We start from the raw sequence: 14,814 nt of genomic DNA, 5'->3' as shown, positions 1-14,814 counted from the left end.
GCATTTCTGAGTAGCTTAATTTATCTTGAAAATAACAATATATGGCATGTCTAAAAAGCAGTATACTCAATGCCTAGTGACAATACCAAAAGCCTGTAAGGGAGTAAAACTGAGCAAAAACAGTTTAACCATTACAGTATTTCACCAGGTGCTAAGAATTTTTATGTTGATGTTTGATGTTTTTGAACAAGAACTCTCCAAACCAAGAGAAAGATGACTAAAGAGATGGAAGTGAAAGAAGATCTAGATGAGGACACTTTTTGAGAAAATTCTTGATAGAGAATAACTAGCAACCAAAGAAAGAAAAACAATCCTTTCAAAAAGTGATTCTACTTCCGTTGACATCGCTGCTCTCCCCATTAAATTACTAAATGAACATCCCTAAGAGTCCTTGTGAACAAAATCAACACCGGCTCCTTTTCATCTTTCAACATGACTCCGTATTTATCCCATACTAGCTGTGCTGCATACTGAGAATCAGCACTGGCTTTAGTAAGATCCAACAGACAGTGGGGTAGGATAATACATTACATATAACTGGCTGGAGTGCAGTGAGCCAGCTGGCCTCTGCTGCTCTGTTTGGACATCTTCCACCCCTGCAGTGTAATCTCTACCAGGTGTGGTGTGTGGGGCTAACACACTGTAGTCATACACACAGAGGTGACAACACAGTGGAGAGAACGAGTGAGTAGAGGAAGTGGACACCAGAGCCAGGGAATATCAGGTTTTGATAAAACAAATCAGTTTTGATGAACCGTGCAACTGTCAAACCTTCTGGTTTTGACCTCTGTTCTCAGGACTTAGACTGATGTGACTTTATGAGCTTTATAATCACTTTGCTTACATGCATTTAAGTAAGCAGTTTACTGTTGCCTTTCTGCATCAATCAGATTTTTAAAACATAATTTCAACAAGAAATCCATAATTGGGATAAGAGAGATTTGATTAGCATAGCTTGAAATCAGAGATTTGAATTCAGGAGAAACCTGATTTCCTTGCCATGTCTGTGTGTAATCGTGTTTCTAAAGGGGTTTTAACAAGAGTGCATGTACATGAAGTATTTCAGACCGGTGAAGTATCGATGTGACAGCAGTGCAGAGGGCAGAAATGAAAGATCAGTACTCATTGCGGATTATCCTTGCATTCAAAATCATTTAATTAAAACTCTGACTGGTACTGACTGAAGTAGTTTCGAGGATTCTACATGAGTCGTTTTCCACATGTTAACAGTACAATTTTGATGCATTTGAGCTGTAAGGAAAAACTTAAAGCTGAATAAGTTAATATTTCTGTCTACTTGGAGGCAGCGGAACAAATTAAAAACACAACAATGGCATATTATCGCCAATAAAGTTGTTATGGCTAACATGTTAGCAAAGAATTCCCAGACACATTAATAGCATTCATTTTGTGCCACATTTCTGTCCACATGACAAGTCCAATATTTACTCTTATTTTAACTCTGTCTCCACAAACTTGAGGGAAATATCTGTCTGTCTCTTTAGCTGCTAAATGGTCCACTGTGTTCACCAGGTAGTCACTAAGTTTGTCCGTCTGCTGTAGGCTGTTCTTATTTACACAGCTTGCAGACATAGAACAGCATTAGCATTCATTTGGAGTTGCATCTCTGGCTAATATCCACTCCTTTAGCTCTTTTTCTGTCTTCAAACTCCTGAAACTCCATAAATATCTGGCTATTTAGCAGCTAAATGCTCCACTATGTTCACCAGCTAGTCGCTAACTTTGTCAGAAGTCGTTTGGTGCTGGGCAGCTAGTGTACAGTAGGTTTATCATAACTTTTTTGCCGAAAACGACGAGGTTAATGAGAGGACTGAACCAAAACAGTGAAGTCGTGGGCTGTTGAAACTAAAACAATGAGCTGAAAGTAGCTAATACACTCCATAGAGCTGAAGAAAACTGCAGACTTGGGTGAAAAGTCTGTGTAGGTTTGTCACTACAAGCGAGACCTTTCACATTACACATAGTCAATTTATCCATTGTTGACATAAAAATATTGATTAGTGCAGCTTTAAAATGAGTAGTGTCACGATTACAAAATAAGGTCAGGTGTAGGGAAAAATCTGTTTACTGACTTGTTGCATGTAAACATGGATTTTAAAGTAAACAGGTTACTACAGTGCATGTAAACACTGACTGATGTTGACCCTTTAACCAATCAATTAATTATTATAATTGTCAATTGCAAAAACATAAATGCATTATTCACTCAAGCTATATCATATCCATCATATCAGAGGTGGACTTGCCTGATTGTGTGTTAATGCTTCAGTTAGTGCAGCCTTTATCTTCAGTTGCTGCATTACATCTCTGTATTTGAGGGCTGATTTCACTGAGCTAGTTGGTCAAGGTGTGATGTTCTCATGTTTGTTGCTATGTGTTTGCTCAATGTGTTTCTTGTGTGCTTGCTGTGTTTATCTCGCAGACCGATAAGAAGGATCCCCAGGGCAACGGCTGCATCACAGGATTTGAGGTTTTGCTGCAGAAACAGCTGAAGGGGAAACAGATGCAGAAAGAGATGGCCGAGTTCATACGAGAAAGGTATCGGCTTTTTCATCAGCCATCTCCCCTTTTCTTTTTTTCACACTTGATCCTCAGGTTACCATGAAAACCATACAGTTGTCATTAAGACAAATCATTTCCCCTTTTTTGTGCTCATTCATGTACATCACTGTGTTGCACAACACAGGAAAGACACATGGAAACAGTCAGATTGCGTAAAGGCTGTGTGGTAATGAAACTCTCTACTTCCCTCTCAGGATAAAGATAGAAGAAGAGTACGCCAAGAATCTCTCCAAGCTCTCCCAGATTCCTCTAGCGAGCCAGGAAGACGGGTGAGTGACCATCCTCCTTGAAGGAATTCAGTAGAAAGACAAATCTCCTCTCATCCTAGAGTAGCTTGTCACACACATGGCTGCATGGAAGATGTGAATCAGCATTTAAAAAAAAAAAAACTAAAAACGTACACATCAACACTTGGAAAAGAAGTCTTTCCACTATGCAGCTGCTTTGGAGATGAGGAGGCTGTAAATTATATGGTTTTGGGCTTCTTCCTCCCCAGTATATTTTGTAATAATACACCATAGAGGGCATATGTCTTCCCAGGGAGCTCAAAGGTCAGGGTCAGCTGCAGTACAACAGCCATGAAGCTGGTAGAGATTCGGTACCACATGATTGACAATCTTGGAAAATACATAAATGTCTAAAAAGATACATTGCTTTGAAGTAATGAGAGTAATGAGATAGGTGAGAGTGTGCCAATTAGTGCTGAAATGACTAGTTGATTAGGTTAGTCAGTCAGTCAATTGACAAAAAAATTATAATTTAGGTAATTTGTCAAGCAAAAATGTCAAATATTCACAGTGTGGGAACTTTCTGCTTTTCTGTGTTTTATATCACTGTAAATCTTTGAGTTTTTAGAATATGCTCTTTTGGGCTCTGGGAACTTGTGATGGACCTTTTTTTCCCCTTACTTTTGGACATTTTATCGATTTAAACAATTCATCTGAAAGTTAGTTGAAAGATTTAGAAATCACAGAAACTATTTACAAAGTTAGCTGCGACCCTAGTGCAAGTATACAGCAGCATTTTCAGCAGCTATAGCCGCTTCTTTCCATTTAAAGTGCCCCTGTGTGACTTTTCCTGAACAGTGGCCACTGTACAAACGACAATTACAGGATGATTAAATAATTAAATAAAATTATAAAACATAATGTAACAGTAGCACAACTAGAGAAGAGTCAAACATCTGTCAGTTACACACATTGTCAAGTTTCTATAGGGAATAAAGGATACTAGGGGATTTTGCTGATGTTCACAACATAGATTTAATAAAAAAAAAAGAGAGAAATTATCTCAAAAACGCCTCCAGCAGGTCAGATGTGCTTGTCATATGTCCAGTTGTCCCTTGGGCCATGTGACTGCAGAACTGTAATGGGTTGGATGCCACCTCTATTAGAGGAGCTTCCCAACATGGGAGCAAGTTGTTGGAGCAAAAATACAGCTACTTTGAAAAACATTCAGACTCGGGTTGTTCTTCTAGATGTTATTGTTAACATGCTTAACATTGTTAAGCCGGTGCTTAACATTATGTTTGCTAACATGAGCAACCATTGCCACCATAATCTACTGGTCATATTAAACCAAGTAAGGTTGTAGCATCAAAACCCCTGAGTGTATTTAACCAAGCAAGAGTGTTTTATTGCTCATGAATTCAACTTTTCATTTATAAAGGAAGAATGTGTTATTTTGTCTTTTAGAAGTTACATAATGTAAGTCTGTTTTGTGTGATTTTGGCGAACGCTAATGTCGAATTAGTTTCCCAATTAGCCAGTCAGGCAGACAGCTCCTCAGTGAGCTAGCCAGTCATTTAGGCAAACAGGCGACATCCCGGTGTGAGTGGGTCAGGGTCTGTCCGCGATGCTGTGAAAACGTATGGCCTTCCTGTAAATCAGTAGATGCTTTGTTCTCTGTCCTGCAGCATACTTCAACTATTAAGAGAGAGCAGAAGAGCGGAGGGAGGGAGGGAGGAGAGGAGGTACAGAAGTAACGGGGGGGGGGGTTTGAGAGTGAAGATTAGGGCAATGAGATTTGAGGAGGCAGACATTTAGTTGTGTGTGTTGGGGGTTGTAGGTGAAATGGAATACAGGGAAACCCTGCAGGGGAAGAGTTTGCAGCCACTCCTCTTTTCTTCAGTTTGGCAGCAGAGGGAATATCATGCTGAGGGCAAGACTTTGTCTGCTTCTCTGAGGGGACACAGGAACATGGAAAGTAAACTAACAGGAAGCTGAGAGGGGCACGGCCGGGCTAAAGACACCCACAAAGAGAAGAAGCTGTGATTTGTGCGGACGCCTACGGCATCGTTATTAAACTCGTCTTTATTAAGAGATTCCATAAGGACACAGTGAGAGTGCGTAGCAACGTGACCAAATGTCACTGCAGCATCACAAGCTTTCAAAAAGAACAGTTTCAAGAGGCCAAGTGATATATTAAACTTACTCGTGAATCATTTGTAAATGAACTTTACTTTTATTTATTTATATATGCATACATATAGAAATATGTGTTTCAGAATAAATTATATAAGAATTCATGCAGTTTAGACCTTATTGGGTCATTTATTCGAATATTATTGTTTTGTTTTCCGTTTTTTTTTTTGCTGTATTTTGCCGTAAATTTTGCCATATTGCGTGAAATGTAATTTAATGGTACTTAACATAAGTTTTGCCAGGTTGATTGATATTCTAGCTTCAAGTTTGCAAGTTAGTTTGTCAGCTGGTTCAGCCAGCTACCATGTGTAGTAAGTAGTAAGTAAATGTGAATATTTAGCAACAACTAATCTCTACGTAAGAACTAGTTTGCGTGGTGCAACCTGTTATAATTTTGTGCTTCGTAAATTTCTACTAACCTAACATTATAACTAGGCTAACAGAACAGTCGATGCAATATCTGGTAATCAGTTTTCTGAGAAGCAAGATTATATAACTTTGAAAAACAAATGAAAAATAGAATTTATGAGCAACGAAAGACATCCTTTTATTAAAGACATATATTAAGGTGATTTGCTGCTGCAGTCTAACTTGGTCTGGTATGACCAGTTGCTTATGGTGGCTAATGTCAACTAGTGTTAGCAGACAGAAAGTTAGTTACATAACTAACTTTATAACTCTTCTCTACTTGGACTGCTGTGGCGCTACATTCTGAATTCAGCAAAAGCTACATAGGCTTACTTTAACCTCGTAGAAATGATTAGTGTGTACACTTTATTTCACATTCTAAACATTCATATCAGACCAAGACAGTGGGTAAACTCTGTGGTGCAAATGAAACCGTGTGCAAACAAGGTTTAGCTAGGCTTACCCTCCCCTGCACTGTTTATGTGCGTATAAGATAACCCCTCTTCATATTAGCATGGTAATAGAGGGCTAGAGTGGGATGGAATTGTCCCATATAGAATCCAGATTATGCCAGCCGGCTCAGTCTGCCTACACCCAGAAAAGTGCAACACAATACTTTCATTATTCTCTGCCTCAGCCAGCTCTGTTGTCAGACAGGACAATCACTGTTTTGTTGGTCAGTTCCTACCATCCGACCAGCCACAGCCCAGAACCAACCGTCTATTTATTCCTGAATTTACCATTTGTTTTATTAGAGATGTGGCCGTGAGGCGTGTGACCACCTTTTATTGCTACCCGTCATGCACTGTATCTGTTCTGTTGAATGGACGGAGTGCATGGCAGGACATTTAAATTTCCCTGAGATACAGTATTTTGTTGGCAAGTGATTTTCACTGGGGACTGTAAGACTATACGGACATCACAGATGTGAGTGTGAATAGCATTGTAAGTGGTGCAACTTCTGCAGTTTGGAATCATGACGTATGAACAAAAGGCTTTCTTTCCTTTTTTCATTTTTAATTACAAATGAAGTAAGGATTATCCGATGATACACGGACCAAACTAAAACACATTTTGTTATCTTGAGTGTCAGTAGGATTGTTTTATGATCAGTCATTCACATTGTGAATAATTTTGAACAGGCACAAAAGCTGGTACAGATCGGGCACTGACATTCGCCACACCACAGCCTACTGGTTAGCTCACCTGTCAACAAATTAAGTGTCTCAAATTGATGACGTGAACGGCCCACTAGCTTCAACTTGAAAACATTTCACGGCCCACTATAGGGCGGTCACGGCCCACTCACCGGGGCCCAGTGGTGAGAAAGTATGCTCTAGCTCATATGTTTTTAAGGTGGTAAACATACTGTACCTGTATAAGCTTTTGGTCTGGTCAGACTCGAGTTGACCATATTCAAGACACCATGAAACAGCCTCTTTACATGCATAAAACATTGAAATCCTATAGAAACAACAGTTGATGGGAGGGGCAGCAGAGTGGGATTACTTAAATATTTATGATGGCTTGAGTGGTTAAATTTTCTGTTCATACCTACTAGTGCAGGATGAGGTTACCTTTTAAAGATTCACTATTTTCCAGCAACACTAAGAGGGAGGGAGGGAAGGTTAAGAAATACTAATTTCCAGCCTTGGTGCCCTCCAGTGGGAAGCAACACATAGACTGCAAACATTTCGCCAGGAGTCATTTTTCTACTCTACTACAAGTTTTTGCACTAAATTTGTTTGTCTTTAACTTTGGATTGTTTGTTAATTAAAGGTACCCTGTGAAGTTTTTGTCCACTGGTAGAGCTATGGAGCAGTGTCTTTATGAGTGGGTCCTCGTTTTTTTGTTCTCGTGCACATGCACAAGGACGCACATGCATGCAGACCAGCATGCGGTTGACACGATACACATTCCTGCCGAAGGTTTCCCCCTAACCCAACAAAGTCAGGGAAGACGAAGAATGCTAGAAAGTAAACATGGATGTAAACAATGCAGGTTTCAAACTTTTCAGAAAAATACAAATGTTGGGGGCAAGTACATTCAACATGTTTTTTTGGACCTCAAGGATACACACAGTGTGTTTTGGTGAGGAACCCTGAATGTAAACAGAAACTTTGTATGTTTACAAGAAAATTCCACAGGGCACCTTTAATGAAGTTCTTGTTTCTGTAGGTGGCGCTCTTTTCTTTGTTCAGGCATGGTGGCTGTTTCTACTCATGTTTACAACTCTCTTCATTCCAACCAAACCACTGTGGATCCTGTGTAAAACGTAAACCATGTCGCTTCAAATCACATCAGCTTTCATTTTATATGAATGCATATACAAGTCTGTCATCTTGTATATGCATTCCTTGCATCATATTGTGCTGTGTAAGCAATGTATGAAATCACAACGGGTCTAAAATACTTTGAGCTTATGATACAATGTTCAGAAATAATTTCACAGCTTGCATTTGTACATCACAGACATTTTCTGAGACTGGGCAAATGTGGACTGAATGTGTGAACATGTATGTAAAACAATAAAGCTTGTGAATGTGTAAAAAAAACAAACATTTGCAGATATGTCAAAAAACAAGAATATTAAAAAAAATATTTGTGCACAAGTGATTTCAACATTTGATTAGATTTTTTTTTAGATTAGAGTCAACTTTATTGTCATTACACAAGGCAACGAAATGCAGTTTAGGTCTAACCAGAAGTGCAATACGCAAGTGCAGGATATAAAGTGTGTGCATAAATGCAGGATAGAGCAATATTATGAAAATATTTTACAAGAGGTACTGTGGACGTTATATACAGATGGCATTACTATAAACAGAAGTATACTGATGGATATGTACAATAATGAATTAGACTGGGCAGAACAGCAGTGCAATGAATATAAAGTAATGCAATTTATGGATATAGTTAACAGTGCAGTAAATGAGTTATTGCAGTATTCAGTACATAGTACTGGAGTGCAAATGATGCAGTATATGTATAAATAAATAGTCCGGTAGTGCAAATGAACATGTGGTACATGTAGCAAAAACAATATCAATATAGCAGCATTTAAGGTATATGAGGGGACAGCGGGGGGCAGAGTTCAGTAGGAAGACAGCTTTGGGAAAAAAGCTGTTTCTCAGTCTGCTGGTCCTTGTCCGGAGGCACCTGAGGCGCCTGCCAGAAGACAGGGGAGAAAACAATCTCTGGGCGGGGTGAGAGGAGTCTTTTTAGAATGCTGCAGGCTCGACGCAGACAGCGTTTCCTCTGGATGTCCTCAATGGCTGGAAGTTGAGTCCCTGTGATCCGCTCGGCAGTTTTCACCACCCGCTCCATTGCCTAGCACTCTGCAGCAGAGCAGTTCCCATACCAGACTGTGACACAGTTGGTTAGGATGTGGCTCTCCTCTTGATGATGGCATTAGATCCAATGCGCAGGCCTGCAGTCGAGTGTGAAGAGGGAGTAGAGGAAGGGGCTCAGCACACAGCCCTGTGGTACGCCAGTGTTGAGTGTGACGGTGGTGGAGCAGTTGTGGCCTGACCTAACAAGCTGAGGTCTGTTTGTCAGGAAGTCCATAATCCAATTGCAAATGGAGGTGTTAATGCCCAGGTTTCCAAGTTTGGTGATTAACTTGGAAGGGATGACAGTGTTGAATGCAGAGCTGAAGTCAACAAACAGTGCAGTGCCATGGAGACTGCATCCTCTGTGCTCCTATTGCTGCGGTAGGCAAACTGGTATGGGTCCAGTGTGGATGGGAGGAAGTCCTTTATGTGTGAATTTGGGTCACTTATGTGAATATCTGAGTATAGATTCAAAGCAGGAAACTGTAATTGAACATGCACTGAACACTCAAGTGTGTATGTGTGTGACACTAATGTTGAAGACCCATTTTTGATGCCGTAGAGTTGCAGGTGCTAGACTTTACTCTGACAGTGTCAGGAATGTTTTGGATGTCAGTCTGAGGGAATTCCACACATGTCTTCCATTCAGAGCGATGCTTTGAAGTAACCCGCTTACCCATAAAGACCGTCAGTCCTGGACCCAAAGCCTTGTGGCCTGCCTGCTGGGTGATTAACAGTCCACAGCTTGAAGAAAAATGACGAGGCTTCGTCCCATTTTCTGTCAGAGCTAATTATGAGTCATTCACTTTTTTTTAAAAATCAAAACAAATGTCTGGCCTATTAAAAAGACAAGTTGGGTATAATCATTACGTAATGTGCATCAGCTAACTTAATTTTAATGCTTATCTACAAAACAATACAAGTCTTAGTGTTATTGCACCCAGCTGTGTTGAAAGGCTGAACTTATAGCTGAGAGAATAAGCTGAGCTCATGTCCCATACACTGTAATCATCTGTTGAACTGGCTGTGGACCTCAGCTCGAATCTCGAGATTTACTTGACTTGTGTATCCGTGAACTTTTACACTGGCTCTGCTGCTGAATCCTATCTGTGTGTGTGTGTGTGTGTGTGTGTGTGTGTGTGTGTGTGTGCGTGTGCCCAACACTTTCTGCCCTCACTGCATGTCTATGTAAAACTGTGTGTGGTCCTTTCTTGTGTTAGATATTAAACACACACACACTCTCCCTCACCCTTCTTATCTGTTCTCAGGACTCTGGGGGAGGCTTGGGCCCAGCTGAAGAAGAGCCTGGCTGACGAAGCTGAAGTTCACCTAAAGTTCTCCTCAAAGGTAATTCATCACACTTTTCTCCACCTCTCATTAGCTGCCACCTGCTTGATGCCCATACTTTATCTTATGTTCATGCATATCTGTAAAGATTGAACGCATTTCCTCCATGTGTTATTCACTTTAATTTGACTGCTGTTTTTGTGTTTTTGAGGTTCATGCTTACTTTTCTCTAAACAGCCAATGTGCCAACTGTACAGACGTTAGCTGTAACTGGCTAGCAATGTACACACCAAGCACATGTGTGTGGAGTGTGCTTTTGCTGTGTTTGTGTGGCAGTTCAGACTCTGACTGATCTCAAAAGTCACCAAGAACTCCAGTTCTTTCTGTTGTTTTCTAAAGCGTCGGGAAACTGTAGGTGAAAATGTTTTTCTTAAGTTGAAATATTGACGCGTCTTCACCCAGAGCAAATTCGGGTCTGTTTGTGCCCACTCACATCTTTGCATTGACTTCACTTCCACATCTTAACCTTACGTTTGTCTGTATACCTCACTGTGAGGAGCTCATGAAGCCAGGGACCGAAAACTGTAGAAATTCAACTGATAGTGGAAACACCTAATTTTATAATGACATTGACAAACTAAATTGAATGTGGATTGGTCACATCATGGCTGATACCCGATCCAGTCAGTAAGGTGGATCGGTGCATACATACATACATACATACATAAACACGTAGTTGCAGTATATCGTTCATATACTGTACAATTTACATATAGGTCCTAACTAAATCAGCAGCTCTAAATGTTTAATATATACAGTGTGTGGGGGTTCCAACACAAAAAGAATTCAGAAGACTTGTAAACAGTTGCAGAAAAATCTCAATCTTGAGCTTATACAAAGGTTAATAATATGTCGTATTTGAGAAAGTTTTATAATACAAAACTGATCAGCACTGCGTTGAGTTAGGAACCGCTTGTTCAGTATGTGATTCCATATTGACTGTAGGCTCTGCAGCCTACAGCACATGTGACTCACGAGGCAGACAGACTGCCTTCAAATGTAATTACATACAGTAAAGGGCTTCCTGATGGCTCTGTGGGCTGAAGCACATACATATGACACAGAGGCTTTGAATCAACATTTATCACCCTCCACCTTTTTCATGTCAGTCGTGACTTCCTCTTAATGGGGAAGACTGTTCGATCGCAGTGTTTGCAGCTTCTTCTTGAGCAAGACATGCTCAGTCAAAGAACTCGAGTTTTTATTTCCACCACTGGCTTCGAGGGGAAGTGCTCTTACTTTTAGAAGTGCACGTGCTAGATGCGCTTGTCTTGGGAGTTAAGAGAGGGAAGAGGAAAGATGGAGGCCAGGATTACAGCTGGACTGATGGAGGAAATGGAGTCGGTGATGTTATCCTCCAGAGATGCACAGATGTGCGGCACAGTTCCAGGTTCTTGGAGGAGAAGGAAGAATTTGAGTGGAAATTAAGTTTGAATGATGGGTTCCAATGTGAGCTGTAGATCTCATTCATCACTGGCAGCTGGGGCAGAATACTACATTGCTTATTAGGATCAAATATCTAGTGACAGGCTTACTACTCACAAGTTACTCATTTCAAAAAATAATATTATCTCGTCACATTCTTGGAGCAGCAAGTTTTCATACTGTGTGTCATTCACCTTTCCTTTACCTTCCTATAAAAATCTGAAAAGGAAGCTAGGCAATGTTGATATCTAATGTGCTGGTTGTTGTTTGGCTCCAAAAATCAAACCATTTCTCATCTAAACTAGCTCAGTGTGAGAGGATGATAACATAATGTTGAAAGCGACTACAGGAAATGGAGCTAATTATGGTTTTTGGATAATTAAATCAGATAAACAGAGGAGGAATTGGGGAAGTGAGTTCCCTTTTTGATTGATAACTATCATTGCTGAAATTTAAATAGTATAATTCTTTTCATGACTTGCTGCTGGGAAAAGAAGTAATTATACTTCAACAACACTTTATATGCATGAAGAATTACCGTATCTGCGTTTGGATTTATATTGTCATTCAACACTTAAAGCTTCAGTTATCAGGAATCTAAAACTAATCAGAAGTTGTGCATGCTTTTGGACGGTGAACACAACACGTCATCACTGAGTGACACCAAATTGAAATTCATCGGTATGCTATACCTAATCATTCATTGTTGTCTATCCCACCACATCCTGGTGTGGGGAAATACAATAGAATTGAGTGGAAATTACTTTTCTATATTTGTCCTGTTGCAAACTGGCTGTCCTCCCATGACACTGTTCAACTGAATGTGAGAAGCCGAGGAGCCGTATACAGCTCCAGCCTACTGTATTTCAGCACCAGTGCGAGCCTTTCAGATGAACAAGCTCATACTGACAATGTTTCACCTCACTCGTGAGGGCACAAGGCTCACAAGCCAATGGGAAGAGGGTGGGGTCTCCGGTCTCCAGAGTGAAGCATGGCTGTGTTAAAAGAACTGGATATTATGTTCCAGGCTTGCAGACCCGAGGTCCCCGGTTATAACACTTTCATTATCTCCTGCTGGTCAGTGCTGAACTGTCGGTTGTTTCTGGTTTGAGCAGCTCCAGAGTGAAGTGGAGAAGCCTTTTCTGACCTTCAGGGAGAACTTTAAGAAGGACATGAAGAGGTTCGACCATCACATCGCCGACCTACGTAAGCAGCTTGTTGGTCGCTATGCAGCGGTGGAGAAGGTACACACACACACATACAGATATAAGAACTAGCACAGCACCTCTAATGTAACACAGTTTTGTCCTCCTACTTGGCAGCAGCAGAATTATCTGGCTGGTGATTAAAATTCCACATCTATTCCATAAGCAGAAGGCTGTTTCCCGTCCCTGGAATGTTTCCTGCTTTTTGTATATGTACAATGAAAAGCAATTGGCTGAAGCCTGAAGGCAACTGCAAATCTGTCTCACATCATCTGTCATCTGAGCAACGTTCGCTCGGAGAAGGGACCAAAGTCTCTGATAAACTCATCTGATGGACAATTGAGCATTTAAAGCAGGACAAGAAATACGATACTGACCATGCTGGCTGTCATGAGACAGCTTTAACACTGGATGATGGATGAATACTGAGAATGTTTGTAGCAGACGTCATTATCACTGTGCTGAGTGGAAGCAGGCTGTAACATTATAATAGATGCAAACTTAAATCACTTTAATTACAATGATGTTTGTTTCCAGAACACTACACATTTGTTTAAGAAAAAGTTTGCTGCCTGAAACTTAAAAGCAGCCCATTTACTAAAAGTAGGTTAATAGGAGGGTGTCTTGCTTTAAGATGAAAAGTTTTCTAAATGTGCTGCTGTGAGATCTGAGCGTGAGCGTGTCTCTGACTTCAGTCCCTTATCTCCGGCAGGCCCGTAAAGCTCTGGCTGACAGACAGAAAGAGCTGGAGTTGAAGACTCAGCAGCTGGAGATCAAGCTCAGCAACAAGATTGAAGAAGACATCAAGAAGGCCCGCAGGAAATCCACACAAGCAGGTCAGAACCAGGGGTCAAAGGTCAAACTGCAGGGCCACCGTGGGGTCACAGTCTCACCCAGGTGTTTGTTGTTTTAGGTAGGAGGGAGCACAGCAAGCTCTCATGTCTGTGGGTGGAAAACATAGGGTGTGCCCAAAAGTGGCTGTTGATTACTGATACTGATTTTAACTGAATAGTTGTTTTTTTTGTGACTATATGATTATGTTAAGTGCCTGTAATTTCTATTTTTAAAATGGTCGTGCAAAAAAATGTCAAGCTGTCAAGTGTTTCTCCAGATTTTTCTACAGAAGGAAAAGGCTCTTAAAAACACTAAATCTCTTCTGTACAAAGAAACCCAGAATGTAATCGAATTCTTGTCAGGTTAGCAGCCCTGTAAACAAAATTACTTTGCAAAGACACTTTGTGATATATTTCAGCCACTAACTGAGCCACACCAGCATTTAAAATGGCAAAATCTTTTAATTTCAGCTGATAATCAGTGGATTTGCACGTGGGGGTGAAGTAAATCCCCACAAATCTTTTGCGTCTTGGTGACATGCGTCCGTTTTGACAGGGCTGTCCTTTGAGTGAAGGGAGAGCTGGAGAGTCCAAAATGGAGGAAGCCATTCTAGTTTAGCTGTGTTGCACCATCCACTTTTATTTAACTCTCCTCTGTCGGAGTGTAATCTGCTCCAAAAAGAGTTATGAAACAGGAGTCGGTGGTACAAATGCGTCTTTTAAATCTGTGAACTGTGTGACTTATTGTCCCTTTAGCGAGCCAGCTAAGGAGTTTGCTAACTGCCATTAGCAAACTACCTAGTTCGGAGAGCTATTGTGACTAACACTAGCATGTTCTGAGCTGGCTAGTGTGATAGCTATAGTTCACCAACTCACCCTGCGAGTACTCACTACATCACCAAACGTCTAGCGCCGCCTTTTACGTACCGATGTGCGGAAGAAGCCTAGAGGCTGCCTTGTTTATTACAGCCCACAATAAGCAAGTTACTGATACTAATGATGTAGCTGAAAATGTACAGGTTGTCCTGAGGGTGGCGCTAGAGGTTACGGTGTCATTAAAACCAAAAGGGTTCATCCTCTGTGGACCATGAATGTGCTTAGTTATAATTTCATGGCATTCTGTGTATTAGATTATTCGATATTTTGTGCACAGAGTTTACATTTTTGTCTGACAGTAGCACTAGAGAAAAGCTGTTCAAAGTGGAAAGATCACAAATGTGTTCAGAAAATGTCTTTGCAATCTACCCTGCAGATTTTG

At 40.7% G+C, this 14,814-nt stretch overlaps 1 protein-coding gene across 2 annotated transcripts in view; it reads left to right on the top strand.

Moving 5' to 3' along the window:
- The window catches only part of LOC122867164 (growth arrest-specific protein 7-like), a 62,217-nt gene that overhangs the window by 38,144 nt on the left and 9,259 nt on the right, over positions 1-14,814 (top strand). For both annotated transcript variants that reach the window (XM_044177571.1, XM_044177572.1), the window contains 5 exons: positions 2,444-2,559; positions 2,778-2,852; positions 10,015-10,093; positions 12,634-12,762; positions 13,436-13,559. In XM_044177571.1, coding sequence (XP_044033506.1) covers positions 2,444-2,559; positions 2,778-2,852; positions 10,015-10,093; positions 12,634-12,762; positions 13,436-13,559 — 523 coding nt within the window. The remainder of the gene's footprint in view (positions 1-2,443; positions 2,560-2,777; positions 2,853-10,014; positions 10,094-12,633; positions 12,763-13,435; positions 13,560-14,814) is intronic.

Source organism: Siniperca chuatsi, linkage group LG20, assembly GCF_020085105.1.
Source record: "Siniperca chuatsi isolate FFG_IHB_CAS linkage group LG20, ASM2008510v1, whole genome shotgun sequence".
Lineage (NCBI taxonomy): Eukaryota > Metazoa > Chordata > Actinopteri > Centrarchiformes > Sinipercidae > Siniperca > Siniperca chuatsi.
This window is presented reverse-complemented; position numbering and strand designations above follow the sequence as displayed.